This window comes from Vollenhovia emeryi, unplaced genomic scaffold (genome assembly GCF_000949405.1).
Source record: "Vollenhovia emeryi isolate VEMERY1.0 unplaced genomic scaffold, V.emery_V1.0 DF939200.1, whole genome shotgun sequence".
Lineage (NCBI taxonomy): Eukaryota > Metazoa > Arthropoda > Insecta > Hymenoptera > Formicidae > Vollenhovia > Vollenhovia emeryi.
This window is the reverse complement of record NW_011967166.1, coordinates 140,378-161,217: the sequence shown is the minus strand read 5'-3', so window position 1 is coordinate 161,217 and position 20,840 is coordinate 140,378. Positions and strand designations below refer to the sequence as shown.

General features: G+C 49.6%; 2 protein-coding genes across 2 annotated transcripts in view; one reads left to right on the top strand and one right to left on the bottom strand.

Annotated features, from left to right (window-relative positions):
• LOC105561795 (roundabout homolog 2-like) overlaps positions 1–16,556 on the top strand; it is a 110,495-nt gene extending 93,939 nt beyond the window's left edge. Inside the window, exons 4-11 of the mRNA XM_012012108.1 lie at positions 1,089–1,219; positions 2,741–3,007; positions 4,007–4,287; positions 5,243–5,755; positions 6,382–6,612; positions 7,011–7,349; positions 7,439–9,278; positions 9,419–16,556. Of these exons, the coding sequence (XP_011867498.1) occupies positions 1,089–1,219; positions 2,741–3,007; positions 4,007–4,287; positions 5,243–5,755; positions 6,382–6,612; positions 7,011–7,349; positions 7,439–9,278; positions 9,419–9,597 (3,781 nt within the window). The 3' untranslated portion in view covers positions 9,598–16,556. The remainder of the gene's footprint in view (positions 1–1,088; positions 1,220–2,740; positions 3,008–4,006; positions 4,288–5,242; positions 5,756–6,381; positions 6,613–7,010; positions 7,350–7,438; positions 9,279–9,418) is intronic.
• Positions 16,557–16,666: 110 nt separating this feature from the next.
• LOC105561793 lies at positions 16,667–18,767 on the bottom strand. The gene is made up of 5 exons (XM_012012107.1): positions 18,628–18,767; positions 18,350–18,487; positions 17,589–17,695; positions 17,083–17,209; positions 16,667–17,004 (listed from the first exon to the last, which is right to left on the bottom strand). Exons 1-5 carry the CDS (start codon positions 18,662–18,664, stop codon positions 16,922–16,924), a joined length of 492 nt encoding a protein of 163 aa, XP_011867497.1. The 5' UTR covers positions 18,665–18,767; the 3' UTR covers positions 16,667–16,921.
• Between the last annotated feature and the right edge of the window lie 2,073 nt (positions 18,768–20,840).

Sequence of the window (20,840 nt, the reverse complement as noted above, 5' to 3'; positions counted from 1 at the left end):
TCTCTCTCTCTCTCTCTCTCTCTCTCTCTCTCTCTCTCTCTCTCTCTCTCTCTCTCTCTCTCTCTCTCTCTCTCTCTCTCTCTCCCCCTCTCCTCCGATCTCCTCTCGAAGCGCGCGGAACGGTGGTAAAACGGGACACGGAGAGCGATGGAAGAATGGTCGCGTGGCGAGGAGAGGAGAGAGCAGATCAAAAGGGGCACGGGGGGCTGGGAAGGGGGACGGGGGAAACGGGGGAGGTAATCGAGCACCACCGACGCGAAAATTAATTGACACTATAAATTAGAGAGCGCGCGATCGAGAGCCATCGATCGATTCGCGTCGTCGCGAGGCGCTCCGTTCTCCATACGCGCGATATTGTGCATGTGCACCCCCAGCCCCCCTTTTCCTCCTCGACGAGACGGCCGTTTAATCTCGCGACCGCCGACGTGGGGGGGGGAGGAGGAGAGAGAACCGATCCCTCCGTTCTCTAAGGACGGCTCGGGAATGTCAAGTACGCAGCCCCGCGTTACGCGCCTTCTCGCGCGCCTTATTCCCTCGCATAAATAATATCGGGACGGCGCGAGGGGGCCGAGGGGGGCCCGGGCGGAGTACGTGGAAAGCGCGTAGGAAAACGCGCGCGCCGTTCTCTCGGAACTTCCTCCCTCGCTCGGCGGAGGAACGGCCCGGGTAAGACAAACTGCGTCTCCTGGAACGGAACGATTAACATACGGGGTGCTTTTCTCTCTCTCTCTCTCTCTGTCTGTCTCTCTGTCTCTTTCTTTCTCTCGTGCCGCCCCGAAAATTGTCTCGCGCGACGGAGGCGGGTTTCGCCCTTCTTTCGCCCCGCGCCGGCCTCGAGTCGCGGAACTTGGGTAACATAATACGATAATAATGTATCACGATAATAAATATATTACGTGATAACGCCCAAGTACAGGGGAACGTCGCCGGACCATTTGCGACTTCTCCCCGGCGAGCAGCGACGGTGACGTTTAAGGAGGCCGTCGATCTCGCGGGCGGAAATTAATCGTCGTAATTTTCGCCGTCGCCGCTCTTATCGAACGAGAGGCGTCGCGCGTTCTTGATTAATCGTTCATCGGCCGTTTCAGGATAACCCTGGTGGACGGGGGCAACCTAATGATATCCGACGTGAGACCGGCCGACCAGGGCAAGTACCAGTGCATCGCCGAGAACATGGTCGGCACCAAGGAGTCCGCGATTGCGGTTCTCACGGTTCACGGTAAGCGCCAGCGAAAGCTCGTAACATAAACGTGCCTCATTTTCCCCCCGCCGCATCACCCCTTGCGCGATCAAGGGACTAAGAGGCCAAGCACGGATTCGTAGACACCGTCGAGCTTAACTCGGTTTAACGCCGCACTCTAACGCTAATCCTGATTGTCCGATAAGCACTGCTCCGTCTCGCCTAGCGCGATTGCGCTTAAATCTCAAATTTGTATCAAGTATTCAAGAGAGAGAGTCGATAGAAAGCTCGAGCGTCGATAGCTTTGCATCTCGCCAACAGCGCAACCCTTAGAAAGAATTTCTGTTACCGAGGCAAAAATTATTCTTTACGCATTTATATTTCTCACAACCTCGTTTGGCATAAAAATAAGACAACGTCAAAATAAGATCAATAATTCTTATTCCCCTCTGTCGAAATAATAAAGATTGACTTACTATATTGAGGCAAGAGTAACTTTATACACTCTTGCGTTTAGAATAAATTTTCACTCCATCTTAGAACGCACGAAGTTGGCACCGCGATATTCGACAAAAGACGATTCTAGATTTTCAAATTTTTCATTTAAGATTAAAATATTCCTTTCTCTATAAATATATGATTGGCGCTATATCGATCCTGTTTTATGATACATTCAAGTGTAATAGCATTGGATCCGGGAATTTTTTCTGCGAGTGCGTTATCCATTTTAAGAGTGTATTCTAAAAATGTTCCTGAACGCTGTGTCTCTATAAGCTGTACGCAGCACTGTGGAGTAAGAGGTAAAGAGCTATAGAGCTTATAAAGCCGTAATGTGTTTCAGCGTGGAAACTCTTTTACAGGGCTTATGTCTGAACTGCTATACCTACACGGAGAGACCGATATGGCTATCACATGTCTAATTAGGGTTGGCACAATCCCAATAAATAGTAATATTTGAGCCAGCTATATCCGTGGTTGTCCTACCATAAGTGGTTGAGACAACCACATACGCCTTGTGCAGCAAACTTAGTGAATGTTGCAGCGCAAAAGAATGTAGATGCTCCCGCTATTTATACGGCAACATTTTAATTCTAGTTACTTGTGCCTTAGCCGGTCTTTCCGCGTATATGACAGAATGAATTGTCGCTCCTTTAACGTTTCCTTTTCCTTTCGCCCGTCGTCTTCTCGATACTGCCCTAATTTTTACGGAGTGACAATTTATTTTACGCGCATCGTGAAAGCGAGCCAACTAACACCATCGATCTCTCCCGCAGCTCCGTTATTTATTCATAACGTCGTTATTAGCGCTTCAATTTATTAATTCCGCTTTTTGCTAAAATATTATTCGTTCATTCAAATTCGGGCGATCGATGGGCGCTCCCGGTAACTAAACTGCGTTAAATAAATAACGTCCGCGTGGCAATTTGTGACCACGGAGCCGTTCGGAATCCGATGAAAAGCCGCGGGCCGTAATTCGGGATACACCAGACCCTTTCTCCCCCCCTTCCCCCTGCGGCGCTATCGGGATTTTCCAACCAAATCCTCGCTCTGTCTTCGCAGTGAAGCCGTTCTTCCTGGCCATGCCGTCGAACCAGACGATCCTCACGGATCAGACGGCGGAGTTCGCCTGCAGGGTGGGCGGCGACCCCGAGCCGGAGATTCTGTGGCGTCGGAACGACGGCAAGATGCCGATAGGCCGGGCGCACATTCTCAACGACAAAAGTTTACACATCGAGCGGGTGAACCCCCAGGACCAGGGGACGTACATCTGCGACGCGGAGAACGGCGTCGGGGCGATATCAGCGAGCGCCACTCTTACCGTGCACTGTGAGTACTAATCCTCCCTCTGTCACTTGCCCCGGCCCTGCCGCGCCGCGCGCTCGAGGATCCGCTCGTCCGTGAAATTAATTACGCGCCCGGCGTACGATTATCATGACGAGTGAAGGGGCGCCACGAGAGGAGGGCGGACTCGCGCGCATTATCACCGCATATCAAGCCCCGCAATGTGCATCCTGTCGGATGTCGACTTTTGCGCCTGGCTTCGACACGAAATCGAATCTGCGGCTTGGAAAATTCGAACATGTTGTTGAGTAGTCGCCCGGGGTACGCGAGATAGGGGGCGGGGGCCTCCCCCCCCCTGCACCGATGGACACGGTATTACAGTCGGTCAGGCCCGAACTTTACGCTCAGGCGAGCAGGATGAATCCTGAACACAGTCGTGTGTTATAATCGGTTACATTGTCGTCGATCGTGCGTACTCTTCTCCTTTCTCGAGATTTAGCTTCTTTACGCGAACGAGCAATTTTAATCCCCGCACTGATAGAAAAAATATGTAGTATTTGAAACTGTAATTGCATAGTAAAATGATCATAGTCGGGAATATCATTTTTACAGTAATTATTACTATAATGTTAGTAATGGCAACCATATAGGCACAGTGATGCCATTTTTTTCTATCAGTGGCGCAATCTCGCGACCCATTCGTCGACTTTTTTGTACAGAGCTCGATACGATTTTTTTTTAATTCAAGTTCAGTACAGACTTAGTTTCAGCCGATTAGTTTCAAATCGGCTGCAAATAGTTAAGACCGGACGGAGGATGTTTAATATTTCAATGGCTAAAGGTGCTATTTCGAAGTCATTCATCGACATCCTCGCCTCTGTTAATAAATTTGCATTTAAGCGGTAATCATAGATGATGCGGCGCGTCGTAGAGCTTTCATTTTATATGCGCGTGGATCAGATCGTACGATTAAGGGTTAATCGAGTCTTTATCGGTAAATACACGGCGAGGAGAAGCACGTCCAAATCGAGCGGTTTGTCACAGCGAGGCCGATATTCACCAACTTCCCCAAGGACGAGACGGTGAACGCCGGCACCGACGTCACCTTCTCGTGCGCGGCGCGCGGCGCCCCGAACCCGTCGATATTTTGGACCCGGGAGGGTTCCCAGGAGCTAATGTTCCCCGGCCACACGTATCAGAGCCACTACACCGTCACGGAAGACGGAAGTCTGAGTATCAAGGGCGCCGTCAGGAAGGACGAGGGCCACTACGTGTGCAGCGCCATTAGTCAGGCCGGCGCCAGCACCGCCACCGTATTTCTTCAGGTAACGTAAGCCTTGTAATCCACGTCTCGACGGTGGTTCAATCCCACCGCTCGCGCGTCCGATCCCGAAAATCTTCCCCGTCGCGGAGCTTTACTCCTCCTCTTCTTCTTCCTCTTTTATTTCCTATTGCGACGCTGCAACGTTAGTAATTGCGAACCGACGGTAATCACCACGCGCTATCCACCTGAATCATGCACATCGTCCGCACGTAGGACAATGAAAGTCACGTGCTAAGCGCGGACGCGCAACAGTTTAAAATATACGGGCAAGATAAATCTGTCCGGATGAGAGAGGCGAGCACGCACATTAAGTGGTTCATTTTCTCGATACATATTTATATCATCCTTCGCCTTTCCCCCCTCTGGTTCTTGCCGTTCCCTTCCGGATGAGTGCGGAATTACCATTCCTGCTGGTGTGCACCGTGGCACCGCGGATCCTAGCCCGAGGGGAGTTGCCCCACATTCTGGAATAAAATTCTTATCTACATATAGGGAGCATTACAGCGATCTACTTTGGCGAATGAAAACTCCATAACTTGTTCGCTCGCAGCGGCCAAAGTTGAAAGGTGTAATATGGAAAGGAAACTTTTGAATTACATATTTCCACCGACGTGGCCATTCGAACGAACTTGTTAGACGGGACACATTCGCTTAATTCGGTAGTCGAGTATCACGCGGGGAGGTCAGATCGTAATTTACATTCCAGAAGCCACGGCCAAAAAAAAGGAAGAGAGATGTGGGGGTTCGGCAAAGTTCCGAGCTAAAATATCCAGATTTCAGTCGTGGATTATGAACGCATAGGCACTCCACTTTGTCCCGAAGAGATACGAGCAAAATTCGCGTTAATACGATCCCTCGCGAGTCCTTCCTCGCTCGTCTCTCCTTGCCGCGTCTTAGACTCGAAGGACGGCAGAGCGGCCACGGAGAATAAAACCCTTATCTCGCCGGTGAAATAGGTGACGTCCGTGGAGGAGACTCCGCCGCCCATAATCGAGCTCGGCCCGGCGAATCAGACCCTGCCGCTGAAGAGCGTCGCCTCGTTGCCGTGCCGTGCGGTCGGCACACCCACGCCGCGGGTTCACTGGCACAAGGAAGGCGTGCTCGTGCGACCGGGCGGCCGCATCACGATGGCCATCAACGGCACGCTCTTCATCGACGACCTGCACGCCAACGATTCCGGCCTGTACACCTGCATCGCCTCGTCCGAGTCCGGCAACACCTCCTGGTCGGCGTATCTCACCGTCAGCACCGGCGCCAGCTTCCATCGTACGCCCGACGTGTCGGCGCTGCCGCAGAACCCGAGCAAGCCGCGGATAGTGAACGCCACCAGCAACTCCGTCACCCTGACGTGGAGCCCGGGCCACGAGGGTCAGAGCAAGATCGTCGGCTACAACATCGAGTACTACAGCAGCAACCTGAACACCGGCTGGGTGGTGGCGGCCACGGGTGTTGTCGACGACATCTACACGGTGAGCGTATCGAGAATCGACGATGATACTTGACCCCCTTTCCCTGGCGGCTTATATCCCGCCTCGAGTTTCAACGATCTTCTCGAGCAGGCATTTTCAGTTCCCCCCCCCCTCTCCCCCTTTGTGCATTGTTTTTCGAAAGTTCGGAGCGCGCGTTGCGCCAACCCGCCGTCGCCGCTGGCGAGGACAGTTGGCGACATTACGATGTTGGGTAACGGGCCGATAAACCCAAAGTCGCTTACTGTAGCGTTGAAAAATCTAATATCGAAGTTTCGCGTACACTGGAGCCGCGTAATAAAGAGACCGAGAAGTCTAACGCCACAAAGTAAGTGTCTACGTAAGAGACACTTTAATACGCTTCATCAAACAGACGCGGTATGCTTCAGCTCTCGTCGCTGCGCAATACGGGATTTTAACCAGTCCTTTCAACAAGGGACCAAACCGATCTCTCGAACAAGACAAATATCGCAGTGTAAAGAAGCAAACGTTTAGCGGTCGATAAACAAGCGGGAGAGAACGCACTTAGACCCACGTGTCCGCATGTGTGCGTGGCATTGATTTCTTCATTATTTTTTAATTCGTTCGTCAGACTAACGAATCCGGGTTTCCGCTTTATCCATCAACAGGTGACAGATTTAAGGCCGGAGACCAATTACGTTTTCCTAGTACGAGCGGAAAATAGCCAGGGGCTCTCGCTGCCCGGACCGCTGTCGGACGTCGTGCAAACTACTAACGTAAATCAGCATACGGTACCGCAAGTGGAGCTGACTCGCGCCAGAGATAGGCTGAACAGCGAGATTTTACATCTCAAAGAGGTGCAACCGTTGACCAGCACCAGCGTGAAGATCATGTGGGACGTAAGTATCGGGCAACATTATACAACGGCGTTTCCGCTCGTATACCGATTTAGCATAACAACGCGCGGGGACTTGCTAGCGGCAGATGCTAACTCGAAAATTTTTAGAAATACAACGCGGAAACAACGCCCGTTCGTTTATTTTACAATGATATTTGTTTATTTCAGTCGCATCTATTTTAGCGGGGATTTAATTTAGCGAGAGTGTATTTGCATTACAAGTAAAAAAAAAACAGAGCGGCGAACTATCAACTTTCATTGCATTTTCCCTGAAAAATAGAACGTCCGGGGGGTAGCTCTCGCGATATTTGAGATACGCGGACGCGACAGTTGGAACTGGGAGGAAACATTAAAATAACAACGGCGGATTAGAATAACATATTAGAATCTGAATTTTAGATTCTCGGCGCGGCGGATTTAGTGGAGGGCCTTTATATACGGTATCGCGAGGTGTCCGAGAAGCCGGAGTATCAAATGGTCACGGTGCTGAACGCCGGCGCTACCAGCTACGTGCTGACCAATCTGAAAAAGTACACGCGCTACGAATTCTTCCTGGTTCCGTTCTACAAGATTATCGAAGGCCGGCCGAGCAACGTGAAGCTGGTCACCACGTTGGAGGACGTGCCCTCGGGCGCGCCCGAGAACGTTCACGTGGGGATGATAAATATGACCTCGGCGTTCGTCCGGTGGTCGCCGCCGCCGAAGAACACTCAGAACGGCCAATTGGTCGGTTACAAGGTAAGGATCGCCGTTAATCTTCCGCTAGGTATCCCGCGAGTGCTCGCTCATATATCTCACTGTCGATTCGTATCCGCCCCCCCACGCAGATTCAGATCAAGAGCAACAGCAGCAACAAGATCCTGGGTCAAATGTCCCTGAACGCGTCCACTACGTCGGTAATCATCAACAGCCTGACCACCGGCGGCCTATACACGGCTCGCGTCGCCGGGCAAACCCGCGTCGGACTGGGTCCTTTTTCCAGCCCGACCCTGTTGAACATGGATCCGGGACAGTTAACGCAATTACCGCCGCGTACCGATCCCAGCCACGGAGGTGCGTCCGTAGTTAGAGAAACGTGGTTTCTCGTACTGATAATCACAATGATATTAACCGTTATCGTCGCGCTGCTGGCCGCCCTGTACGTGAGGCGCAGGCAAGCGATGAGCAAGCAACTGGGTCACTTAAATGTACCCGTGGGCACCGCAAACGATATCTGTCAATTGAATAAGGACACGCTCTGGCTGGAACGAGGTTGGCGACCGACCAATACCCTCCAGGCTGCCAACGATAAGGACTGCGAGACCAAGTTACTCAACAATCAGCACATGCTGGCGGCCGGTATAATGGGCATGGCCGGCTCGGAGTATGCCGAGGTAAATCTGACGACGTTCTACAACACGCGCAAGCAAATGCAGGCGCCGCCGCCGGAGCCGTACGCGACCACGACCCTGTGCGTGGGCAGCCGTAACTCAGACTCGATCGAGACCAGCTGCCAGAAGTCAAACTCCAGCGACTCGTGTCTGAAACCGGATTACTCGAGCTTGGACTCGAGTCAGGAGCCCAACAAGTCGACGGTGTCGCCAAGCAGTGATAACATGAGCGGCGGCGGCGACGCCGCCTACGCGGACGAGAATCTGGACATGCAAAGGAGACAGTACAGAATGGCAGGCTCCGCGGGCGACGCGCCGCAAACCGGTATGCCGATGCCCAACTGGTGCGACATGCTGCCACCGCCGCCCGAGCATCCACCTCCCCTCGGCACATCCATAGTCACCGGTCGAATGCATCAGCATCAGCAGCAGCAGCAGCAGCATCAGTTGCAGCATCCGCACCAACAGCAGCAGCAGCAGCAGCAGCAACAGCAACAACAGCAAGTGCCGTTCAGTCCGCATCTCAGCAAGAGAAGCGTTCAGAACGATCTGGATCACTGTAGCGGCTCAGGCGCCGGTTCGTGCAATCCGCAGAGTCCGCCCACCCCGCCCATTAGAGTCACCAATAGCTTCAGTCCGTCGCCGACGCCCTGGAGCGGCGGCGGGCAGAGTCAGCATTCGGAGCCCGGTGCTCTTCAGGTTCCGCAGGGTAGATACACGACGCTACCGCCGCAGACCAATCCGCCGCCGTTGCCCTCGTTCCCGCAGGGTTTCAATCACTACGATTACAAAAACCAGGAGAACGAGTACGAGAGCGGCTCCGTCATTTACGGCCACCACCAGAACGGTCTGCCGGACGATTACGGCGCGCGCGGCGATCCCGCGTTCGCCCGCTCCAACAATCAGCAGTCACACCTGACACCGTCCGCCGTGAGCGAGGAGCTGTACCGGCACAGGGACGAAATGTTCCACAACGACAATCTCTATCAGCCCGAGAACGACGAGTGGGACAGGAAGTCGTGCGACTCCAACACGCATTCGGACGCGTGCTGCTCCTGCTCGGAATCGAGCTGCCTCTACGCCGACACCGTGCAGTACAACGCGCAGCAATACGGCACCGCGTGCGGCCACGGTAGCGGCAGGACGGGTTCCCGAAGCAGAAGTAACAGGAGTCCGCGAAGAAGAAACAGAACGTCCTCGCCTACGTACAGCAGCGACAGTAATTACTCCTGCATCCCCCCGAGGCAGTGCGGAAGCACGAATTCACAGGAGAGACTGAGGCATAATCGTAGTAAAGGTAATCGATCTAGAAAAGAAGACTTGATTGATCGTTTCGCCTTTAATTAAGCTCCATCCCTATCCGAGTCCTTATTCGAGCCATCGAACGCGAGTATCCTAACGATATTCTTAACGTGCTTTTGTCGTTGCGCTTTTCAGACAAGCTGCCTGGCTTCTCAAGAACGGGCAACTACAGCCAGCACAATTCTTCGGCCTCTAACACGATGAGTAGTACGGGCAGTCAACGATACAATAAGCTAAATAGTATCTTTGCAAGCGGCAATAACCCGAACGCTCCGACGGAATCTAGTCGACTGGGTGACCACCGTGAGAGCTAAACACTACCTGGATGTAGTAAATACAAGGACGTGCCTGAACAAACGGCCTTCGATCACAACGAACGATCGCAGTCTTCGACTACGGGAGGCCGCTTCGCAATCAGCAATGTCGCGGACGCTCATCAAGTGCGGTTCGATCCGGCGCGCGCCGTATATATAAAACAAAAGATACGCCGTAGCGTCTCTTTCGCAGGCTGGCTATATTTCTATATGTACCTGGCGCGAGATGCTGCCGCGTCTCTTGATTAGCGGCCCGCGCGCATGGAAGGGTACATCGATTTAATTTGTTGTTGATTATACGGGCTCATTAGGAGAGCGAGCTCGAGTGACAACGAGGCGGGGCGAATCTCGCGCTTTCTCCGCGTACCCCGTTACGTAAATATCGAAAATATTTAACAGGTTTCCGCGAGGTAATAGTATTCCATGACTGACAAACGTTTACGTTTAGCTGATTACGTGACGGTAGTTTAAGCTCGTAGAGTATTCCTGTGTTCGTACGAAGCGCGATAACGGTCTTCTATCGCGGCAGGGGGTAGCATAATTTCGACACTCGAGGATTTCAACTCCGTGGCCGCCAGCTCGCGGCACTTTCAAACGCCACGCCGATAGACCCCGTTACGTACACGCGATATAGTCGATTGTTTTATACTCCGTACTCGGATAAGGGCCTTCAAAAGAAAGAGATAACATCGCGAGACGAGAGGTGGCGTCGCGTAGTATTATCTTTCTTTGAACACTGCCAAATAGACTGATTAAACGTATCAACGGACCTTGCTTACATTGCCTTTGTTCTTCGCTTTATATCACGCTGAGAGGTAGAAGCGATTTCAATTTTCGCGAGATGTTACGAAAGAGAGCAGGAGGAAGAGGGAAAAAGTTCTTCTCCTCTCGTATACCGCAGTTCGCTGTCACATGTTCCTCGAGTAAACATTTAACGCCTGAGCGATCACGCCGGACTAATATTCCAGTTCAACGCCTCTTGAACTTCGTTGTACTCTCGACTGCCATATATACTGCCATTCCCGCTGACGTACTGTTAGTTCGAGTTAAGTTGTATCTTAAACGGTGACCATAAAAAGTCGCATTTTAGCTCGCGAGCGTCAGCGAGCTGCAAAAGTTGTCGCGCGACCGGGATAAACGTCCACGCGTATAAATGTCCCCCGTGACGTGTCACGTTCTTTTTTTATTTTTTTTGACGTGGCGATAGCGCAAACGGAGAGAAGAATGTATGATATAACGAGTTGATCTGCCTGAGCGCGAACTAAGGATTTGGGTCGCACGAAGCGCGTACGAATCAAGCAAGCGCAGTGTCGACTGTTTAAATTTTGCCTACGAGAAAGCTCGAAGGCAGATAATTTAATTTATCTTCACAAAGCAGTAGAAGACAGAACTGAGCTCTTTGCACTGATATAAAATAGATTCTTCTTTAAATGACATATTTTTTTATAACGTTAGCTGCAGTTAAATGTTTGATTGAAATTAATGACACAATTGTGCTCTAAGAGAGGTAACGGACTCCAACACTATAGCAATAATGAGAGTATACGTATACGCGTTGTGGTACCGAGGCGAGTTTCTTTTATGAAAAGTGACTTGGAAATTCGTAGAATAATTCGGTATAGGGTAGTTGCGCTATCACTTCGAGTGTCAAAGTGATTTCGTTCCGAAGTCATGGTCTCGGAAACAATCGAGCAGGCAATCGTTCACAATTGTTTCCACTGTGCTGTACACGAGATTAACTTATCGATCGACCGTGCCTGCTTGCTCTGTACGCGGAATAATCCTTTCGCTACGGTGGTTTTTGTCGAAAGGCTTCGCTTCCTGCGTACGAAGCAATTGTTTTCGATCGTGAAGCCCAAATGTAATGTATTGCGGCTTGTAGCGGCAACGCTCACGTCCCACGTTTGACGCTAAACGAACTTGTTCGATATCGAATCCACGATAACATCTCTCATCTGCATGTTAAACAGCACTAACACTCGGGATTAAACGCGCAATGCGGAAGGTCGTTTCGATGAATATACAGTCGTCCTTAATGCAAACAATTAGAAACGGGCGATATTACGGTTTGTATCTCTCAGCACGTAGCGGAGATAGACAGGCGGCATAATCGTCGTAGCGAAAGGATCAACGTGTCGCGCCCGACAAAACGATTCGCGCTCGGCACCGCGACCGGCCTCACAAAGCGTGGCATTTATTTTCGGCAGCCTGTACTGTACTCAGGCCACGACAAATGGAGCATATTATTTTGGATATAACGTTCCTAAATCCTAAGGCAACCGAGGGCTAATCTCCACGAAGAAGGGCCATGTATAATTCTTCCAAAACGAACGCACGTAGTGGATACGTTTTTAACGAAACGAAGTAACAATAAAGAAACGCGTAATATATATATATGAAAATATACATATTATATATATAAATATACATATTATCATATCACGCAAACGGTCCCTGTACAAATTGTACAAAGTTACTCTAACGAGATTAGTCATTAGTTCTTAATTTACACGCCGTTTCGATTCAACTCGTATCGCGTAAACGGCAGATACGGCAAGGTATCCCATGTACTCTTTTATTACACACGACCTGACATGTAAAAGTGAGAACGTGCTCGCCAAAGATGTGCGCTTCGAAACTGCCGATATACACAAAAGTGCGTTATTCTCGAACGCGTACCTGATTCCGGTTTAATCGGATACTCCCGTAACCGCGATCTAATTCATTTCTTGTGTGGCGTCTAGATCGTTATATAACAGAGGAACCGGTTCGAATATCGAATTTTTACTTTATCACAATCTTTCCACGTTTATATTGGGTGCTCTACATCTTCGGAACAGCAAACGGGACGACCCATACTTTATACGACACATGTGTCGCTTTTAAATTTAATCTAAAAAATTTCTAATCTCAAATCGTAAATCCGATGGACACATAATTTCAGACCTTCAGGCTCGAGCTTGCAATAGAAATTTTAAAGAAGTATGTCGTTAATTACGCGAGTCAGTTATTATAGAATGGTCAGCAGCCCCAACAGAAAAGAATTAAGTAATCCACGGACAAACGGCATCACTAGTTTGGACAATACTTGGAGGAAGTTCGTTTCAATGTCCCATATTCGGACCAGTCCCTCTGTTACTGTCAGAGATAACAACACGAAGAAAAATAAAAAGAAGATACGAAGCGCCAAAACGGCAAAATGGATTAGTAAGATTTGCATAAAGGGCTCAAAATTGTGGGTTTTTTTTTCAAAGTTTTGAAGAGAGAAAATGTTTAAGCCCACGTATTCCACTTGTCTCTCTCGACTTCCTTCGCGATGGGACTTTAGATGGGAGAACACAACGAAGCACATTTGCATTCGTAACGACCGACTTATTGAAAGCGTGGCGGACGGAGAGGAATTGCATACTATTAAGGAACCGTGAAATTTTATTGTCGTCCACGTCTTTCTCTCCTTTGAAGCGCACATTTTTAACAGGATGGAGTACACGTCGCGTCCGTATCGCGGCAATTTATGGGCGAAGCGTCGCGTTTACCGGACGATCCGGGCCAGCGTGTCTCGTAGACGGATCAGACGTAGAGCTGAAACCCAACCGGAAGTAATGCATCAGCGAATAAAATATTTAGCGGAAAAGAAAGTCGGGGGGGGGGGGGAGATTTAATTTTTAACGAGCCTATGTCGCCGACCGACTTTGCAAATATAAAAACGCAACCGCGCGCGCTCCGCGTTTGCCGTTTACCGGAGGGCACGGCGTAGCTCTATTATGCGAATATAATTATTTGAACAAAGAACCGATGAAAAATTTGCCGAGGTACGTCTGAATCCGTCTACGTCGTACGCCGGCGAACGGCGGCCGATAGTCGACCGCCGCGGCTGATTCGGGGAGAGGAGCCGAACCGAATCCCCGTTTGATCCGTGGCGCGCGAGGCTCCTTCAATGTACATACACTGTCGAGACATTTTGTATGCATTTTTTAAAGGGGTCCCCGTCGAGATACGGGCTCCCTTCCGCCGGCGATAGCGCGCTACGCGGAGGCGATGACCACGCGATGACCCTTTTTCTCTCCTCCCCGTAACGACGCCGTCGCGGGCAGCGTGGGCGTGGCTTTCCTTTGTACACGCGGGTATGCGACTTACTTATTAATTACGACTTTCGATTAAGTGACAAGTAAACGGATTAGCGTTATTCTAAAGGCGCGCGCGCGTGCCGAGCATGCGGCTCGTTCAATGACGCGTGGTGAATCGCTCAAATTTGTTATACACACACATACACGCCACACCACACAATACAATTAGCTCCACTCGGTTCGAGACCGTGCTGCCTGAATAGAGAAGTCAACCCGCGCGACAGGTACCAGCCATTCAGATACTCGACGCAACACAAATTGCCGTATGTAAATTCCGTAAAAGGAGAAGAAGAAAGAAAACTGGGTCACACAGGAATTGCGATCTCGGGGGAGGAGGAGGAGGGAGAACAAAATTAATTAGCAGAGATATTGAATTAAATTTGTTAATTCAGAGAGTTGAACTTAGGGTCTACCTATAGTGATACATGACTATGTATACATGCGTATATAGTTTCGTAAAAGTCTCGGTGTATAAATTTATTTGCGCGTCGACGCGCGCGCGAATGAATTCATATCCTATAAGAAAAGAAAAAAAAAACAGTCCATCCAAGCAGGCGAGGGGATAAGTAACGCGCAGGGAGAAGATATCATCTCGATATACCGATATTTAGGTTTAGGAAAAGACGAGCCGGGGAAGGGGAGAGGCAGAACGAGCGAGGGGTGTTGTAGACGCGAGACTGTCGCTAGAAGGAAGCATCTCATTACACGTATAAATTAGATAGGACGCGTATTTTAAGTATCTCCGTCGTCACGTACGAGTGTGCGCGTCCGGCGCGAGAGTCGCGTTAAGCCGAGGGAAGGAAGACGCGAGGAGCGAGCACTTCCGACGGGGCCGCGCGCTCTTCGCCTCTTTCTCTCCGCCTTCGCTCGCCTAACGCCTCGTCGAAGGCGCGACGGAAGTCACCTTCTGGCATTCTGACGAGGCGCCGGGACGTCGACCCTTGCCGAGGGCCGTCGATTCCACGGTCCGTTAGACGAGCGAACGCGCGCATCTTCCTCGGGAGATAATTGCGTCCGCTGAGGTGCGAATCCACCGCGAAGGCGCTCGGACCACGATTGTATCGTTCGATATCGCTGCGAGCCGCGTCCGACGCGGTGGACTCGCAGCTTCCTGATCTATTAGGTGGATTCGCAGCTTCCAGATGATCGGATCGGCGGGACGCAGCCGCATATTATTGGGGGGGGATAAAGGGTTATTACGTGCACATACGGATTATACATACATCTCGTCGAAGGCTACGGAATCGTGACCCTTTCGGGAAGCAATCCGTGTCTCCATTTCCTGAAACGATCGCGATTCGGCCGACGGACAATTGCTGCCAAACCATCGTATCAATGCGCGAAGGAACGGGAAAAGATAACGTATTATTTTTATAATTTGTCATCTTTGTACTATTGTTACGATGGTTGAGAGGACTTGTATAAAACACACAGTAGCGTTTAACTTGAGAGGAAAAAAGAATTGCGCGACTCGCGTAAAACGACACTCGACACGAATACACGACACATAATACATCAATACACCCTCCGAACACTCGACGGGTCCGTCGAGCAAGTCAAACGAAACTCGTGAACGCGCGTAATGGACGTTTCTCGATCAATCGACCGACCGACGAGGTCCCTATTTGTTCAAGTAGAAGCTGCGGCCGTCGTGCAGCACGACGAGGGAACGTTTGTATTAACGTTAGTGCAAAATTTTTCGATCTGTAAATTCATATCTGGTAGCGATGGCGAGACAGAGTTTGCCGCTTTTGCGAGAGAGGCGCTCGCCGGACTTTAAACTTGGTGCTGCCAAGACCGCCGAATGCAACGACGAAGGCCGAGCAGCTGCACCTAATTGAGCTGATCGATGCATTGCTTTTCCCGGGAGTCCAGTCTACAGAGCTTTTGCTCGGGTTCTGCCTGGAAAGTGTTTCGATGATACACTGACAAATTTGGGGTCAACTTTTGTTTTTTTTTAATGAAAATTTCCAAGTCCCGCTCTGGTAGGAGCAAATGCGAACACGACGGTGTCTTGTTTTCCCCATAAAACTCATCGAGAACTGCGGTGGCTTTTCTCTCAGGAATAAAGTCAATTCCGTTCGTCGAAGCGTTTCTGATTGCAATGCTCAGCTCTGGAGCAGCCTCTGTCTGACGCAGAGTAGAAAAATTAAATGTATCAGAACGGCACCTTGATCGATCGACGTTGGTGCAAGCAACTGGCCCTGGATCGCGCTTAAAGGATTAAGTAGACCGTTAGAGAGCAAGAGCTACGTAAAGATAATTCATATCATTAAGAACACGAATTAGCGATTTTCGAATTGGAGGCAATGCGGGAGAAAGAGAAGAAGAGGCGATGGCCCTTTTTCTATTCGCTCTCTCCTTCTCTCTCTCTCTCTCATTCTCTAGACTGCGTTTTACAGACCGCAACGCGTGCGATTACGACTCGCCACGGGCACGTACGCGCACGTGCACGTGGGGTCCGCGTATTTAGCTCAAGCTTTCCTTTTTATATTTTGTAAATACAGCGAGTAAATAAAAGTGGCGAGCATTTTTATAGTTAATTTTATAATTTATTTACTACGGAAGAGACACGCGCGCGTCTCTCTTCGTCGACCGTCGTCGCACGAGTGAAATCTATGAGATTTAAGACGTAGGAGCGTACTGCAGAGAGAGAGAGACACACGTTACACACGTATACATACACATAGACATACACGCGCACGACTGTAGATAATTTGTAACAGTTGCTATTGTCAAGTACCACGTACACGTATAAAGCGACGTATGCTGATATATATCATTGCATATTATACTGATAACGATTAATAAAAGGTAATGTTGAAAATTCAAGGGCCCCTCTGTGCGAGAAGACGCAAGCGCCTGTGCTTTATCCAGGATCTTATCCCTCGCTCCGGCGTTCGAAAACGCACTTTTCAATATCGCTTAACTGAAGTATACGGTTTACTATCGATTCGATAGGTAAAATCTATCTCTGGTTTATTAAAGCTTAAGAATTGTACATGTATGGAATTAATGTCGATATAACAATTACACCAATTTTTTCACACGACTCGATAGGATTTGTAGAAATCGTGTGCACCACCGTTCAAGCGTGTCTATTCGAACCCCGTAAGTTACTTTCCCACTTTTGTCCTTAAGAACGTTAAATTGCAAGAATGTAAATGGCCTTCCCGTGAGATCCCACAAAATTGCGGTTAACCGCATCCGCCCTTTTTGCAACAGGACCGTTTCGGAGGACGATATCCCCGAGTGTTGTCGCCCATTAAGGGATTATACTCTGTAAACAAAGTATACACGCGGATATTACGCCATTGCGATCCACCTTGCGATCGCGACTTGTAACGTGAAATCTTACCCGATTTTAACGACCTGGATTTTGTACTCGTGCCAGGAGTTTCGTCGTCGTTCGCGCTACCGAGTCTCGTACCTACGCTTTTAGTTTCCAGCAGTTTCAAGACCTTTTGCCTCTTTCTTTCTTGTTCCTGAGCAAGAGAGGTAAGATCGTTCCGGTTTAGGCCCAGTTTTGCCAACGTTGTTTAACTTTAAGCTTAGCTTAATTCGTTCCTCGTCTCTTTTCAGCCGTTACTTTAGAAAGAGACTAACGTGAATTGAACTAACTGTAAGATTAAAGGCTGAGGTGATATTATTTCCGCAATAAATTTAGAATAAAATCTTTAGACACTAACACCCTGTCACGGCTCTCAGTTCCTTTATTCCTTCACATTTGTGTCTGTCACATTTGAGCCGTGCGAATTTTATCAATTTGTAACATTAAAGTTAAGCGACGTTTGGCGTAACTGGGCCATACATTTCGAAGATATACGTATAAAAATGTAGCGAATAACGCGTGGCAATAAATACCTCTTCCTCTCTGACTCGTGCTACGGCGCGACTCTTGTCGTACGCCTCTTGCATCTTCTGTCGCGCCAGCTCCACGTTGGCTGACAACTGTGGCATTTCGTCGGTCTCTAAAACATACAATTGGCACGACAGTAAAGCAAACCGTACACGTCATATCGCGAGTAACGTCGCAACTTGTCTGTTGCGACGATCGCGCAGAGATCCTGAGATCGTTCACCTACTCTAGAGTGGCCTTCAGCCATTCTGGCCGACAGGCCAGTGTTGGCAAAATGATGCGAGAAAGAAATATATTTCCTCTCACTCTCTCTACATACAGCATATGCGTCAAGTGGGAGGGAATATATTTCTTTCTCTCTCGCATCATTTCGCGGAGACTGGCCTGCTGGCCAGACTCTGATCGGCGGGACTCTACAGGCTGGTTTGTGCAAGACCGTAACTGTTAACTTATACCGGAATCGGTAAAAATTCACCAATTACCGAGGGGGAAACCGCCGAGGGCATTGCAGTGTACATATTTGCGGCATTATTGGGCATTAGTTTAGGCGTCAGGCTGTTTCTAGGGCATTATAAAGATAAAATAAGATAACAAGACAAAGTAATGCCCACCGGGCGTTAGTGTACGAGATTCTGGTCAGTGGTTTTTCTCGTCGCCAATCACAGTCAACCATTCTCGCCACTTTTAACGATGACTGGACAATTTTTACCGATTTCGGCCCAAGTTTGGCAGCTACGGCCTCGCATAAACCGGGGCCCTAACTCACTCTTGCCGAGCGCGGCATCCCGCTGGTTCCTCGCGACTTTCCAGCTCTTATATCTCTCTTGGATATGCGGAAACGTGTACACCACGATGACGCCAAGCCCCACGATGTACCAGCCCAGGGAGGCGATCGGTGCCCAGACTGAAATGCAAAAGGCGCTTGGCAATCGCTTCGTAACGTTCGCTCCGTGAAACAGGAAGCGAAAGTGTAATCGCGACGTCGCGTATGCAAATACGCGAGCGTCAGCGGGCGCATATACGCGCGTTCTTCGCGATACGTACTCGTTTGGAGATAGCTCGGACTGTCGACGTGCTCCATGCTCCTTTATTTACACGTTCGCAGCGAAGTTCTCCAAGGCTCGTTGGACTCGAGCGTCACGCGACTCGACGTTCGGTCCACGCCGCGAATTGTCGTCGGCCGTTGACAGTTCAGTTTCTCGCGTGACGATTCAACAGCAGTCGCGCCGCGCGCGCAGAACACGTCGCAACGCGTTGCACGTCGCGAGACGCGACACCGTGACCAGCGGCTGTCTGACCGACGATCGGTTACGTCGGGCCCTTCGGGCAAAGTGTGTAGTGGTCTACACCCGGGCCTTTGGCGATCTGTCTATTAATCTGTGCAGTAAAACTCGGGTTTCTCTCTGCTAACATTGCGCGCTCCAACTGGAAAGAGCGCGCGTTCAGATATAATTTCCCGTAAGAATGTGCAATTACAAATGTGAGCTAGCCGTTCAACTGAGAAAGTATATTTTGTCATTACGTCGACCTTACATGTATATTCTTCTATCTGCAAAACTACTATCTGTAAGGGAAGAAAAGATTGCATCTCTGACAATCTTGTATTTTGACATATCGTATCGTATTGGTTTTAATGCTTCAATCTGTGTCACATGCAAGTATATCGCGAGTATAATTGTATAAATGTTGTAATTATCCTCTGTTGGCGAGGAGAAGGCCGCTTGCGAAAATCGACGATAGCGATAAGAAAAAAAGGACGATTTCGAAGGCGATGAATCGACACACATTCACATATGAGACATGAATGTGTGTGTGTGTGATACGTGAATAACACATGGAGGGACAGAAACAAAGCAGGCGAGTCGCGCGAGCGTGGAGTTTACAGATTGTAGGTCATACGTCGGGGAGGGGGCACGGGGGCACGGGGAGAGGAGACGAAATCCGGTGGGGAGTCGTTCTTCTACCGCAAACTAACTGGACACGCGGACGCGGGTACGGCAGTTTCTTCCTCCTGCAGGCTCGCTTCAGGTGCGATTTGCCGTTCCGCGCGCGCGTGCGCGCACGCAAGTCCATGTTGCGTCTCGTTGGTGTTGTTGGTGTGTGGGCGAATGACACACGAGAGAACACGAGAAGGCGCGTCTCTTCCGTATCGTGATCGATCGATCGATCGTACGATTCGTGCGACGCGACGCGACGCGACGCGAAGCGAAACGTAGCGACGCGACACGGTGCAGTCGTGCGGCTTCTCGGTCTATGTACGTACGTACTTAGGCTCGTTTATTCGCGCAATACGGACGAAACCTTGCCAGAAAGGTAGAAACAATTGGAACTCGCGTCTTAAGAGAACATTTCTGGTTTCCGTAAAGTGTACATTTCACGTATCAATCGAAGGAGAGAATAGAGCAAATAGTATTTTTACATGTATACCGCTACGTGTGCTGTACGTTGTTGAAGATATAAAAGTTTGTGACGCGGAAATGTGTACTTTTCAATTCTCGACAATGTAGCTCTCTTTCTCCCCGTGACGTTAACGTAGTATCAAGATAATTGATATCACGTTGAAAGGAGAAAATCGAGCTCGAGTGGCTAAAATGTCGGCTGCAATTTACAACATCGTATAACGGATACAAAGTTGAAAAGACAGTCTCTTTCCATTTCGATACTAGTCGATGTAGTCCGCGTGAGTGCCAAGTGCGGTTTGCAGAGTGTTTCCGGAACGGAACAACGAGGTAACCTTTGGCGGCGATGAGCAGGACGTGACCTTAGATTAGAGGCGGACACCATGTCGTCGAGTTCGCTCTTTTACAAGGACAAGTACGCGGTAAGTGCCAATGTATTTCACCGCCTTTCATTGGCGCAGTCTGCGTGGACCAACTGGATAATCGCAATTATACATTTCAAAAGTATCTATTGGTCAGAGCCTATGACAAACTTGGAGTTGTGCACGACTGCAAAAGCGGTAAAAGCGGTAAAAGCGGTACATCTATAACGACGTGCTTTCACTCTATCCTCACGAACCCGGCAAAGTCGTACGCGTGCGCGCAGTTCCGCGTCTCTAGGTAAATGATGATTTACGTCGTTGCGTATGCGAGTTGAAATGTAGTCGGTCAATCGATTATTATATCCACGAATGACTAATCTGTTATTATATCCATCACACGATGTACATTGCAAGCGCGGTGTTTCCGCCAATCATTTGGTGTGCAGCGCCAAGAATGCACAGTTGAAAAATTTGTGTGAAATTTCATAGATATCAC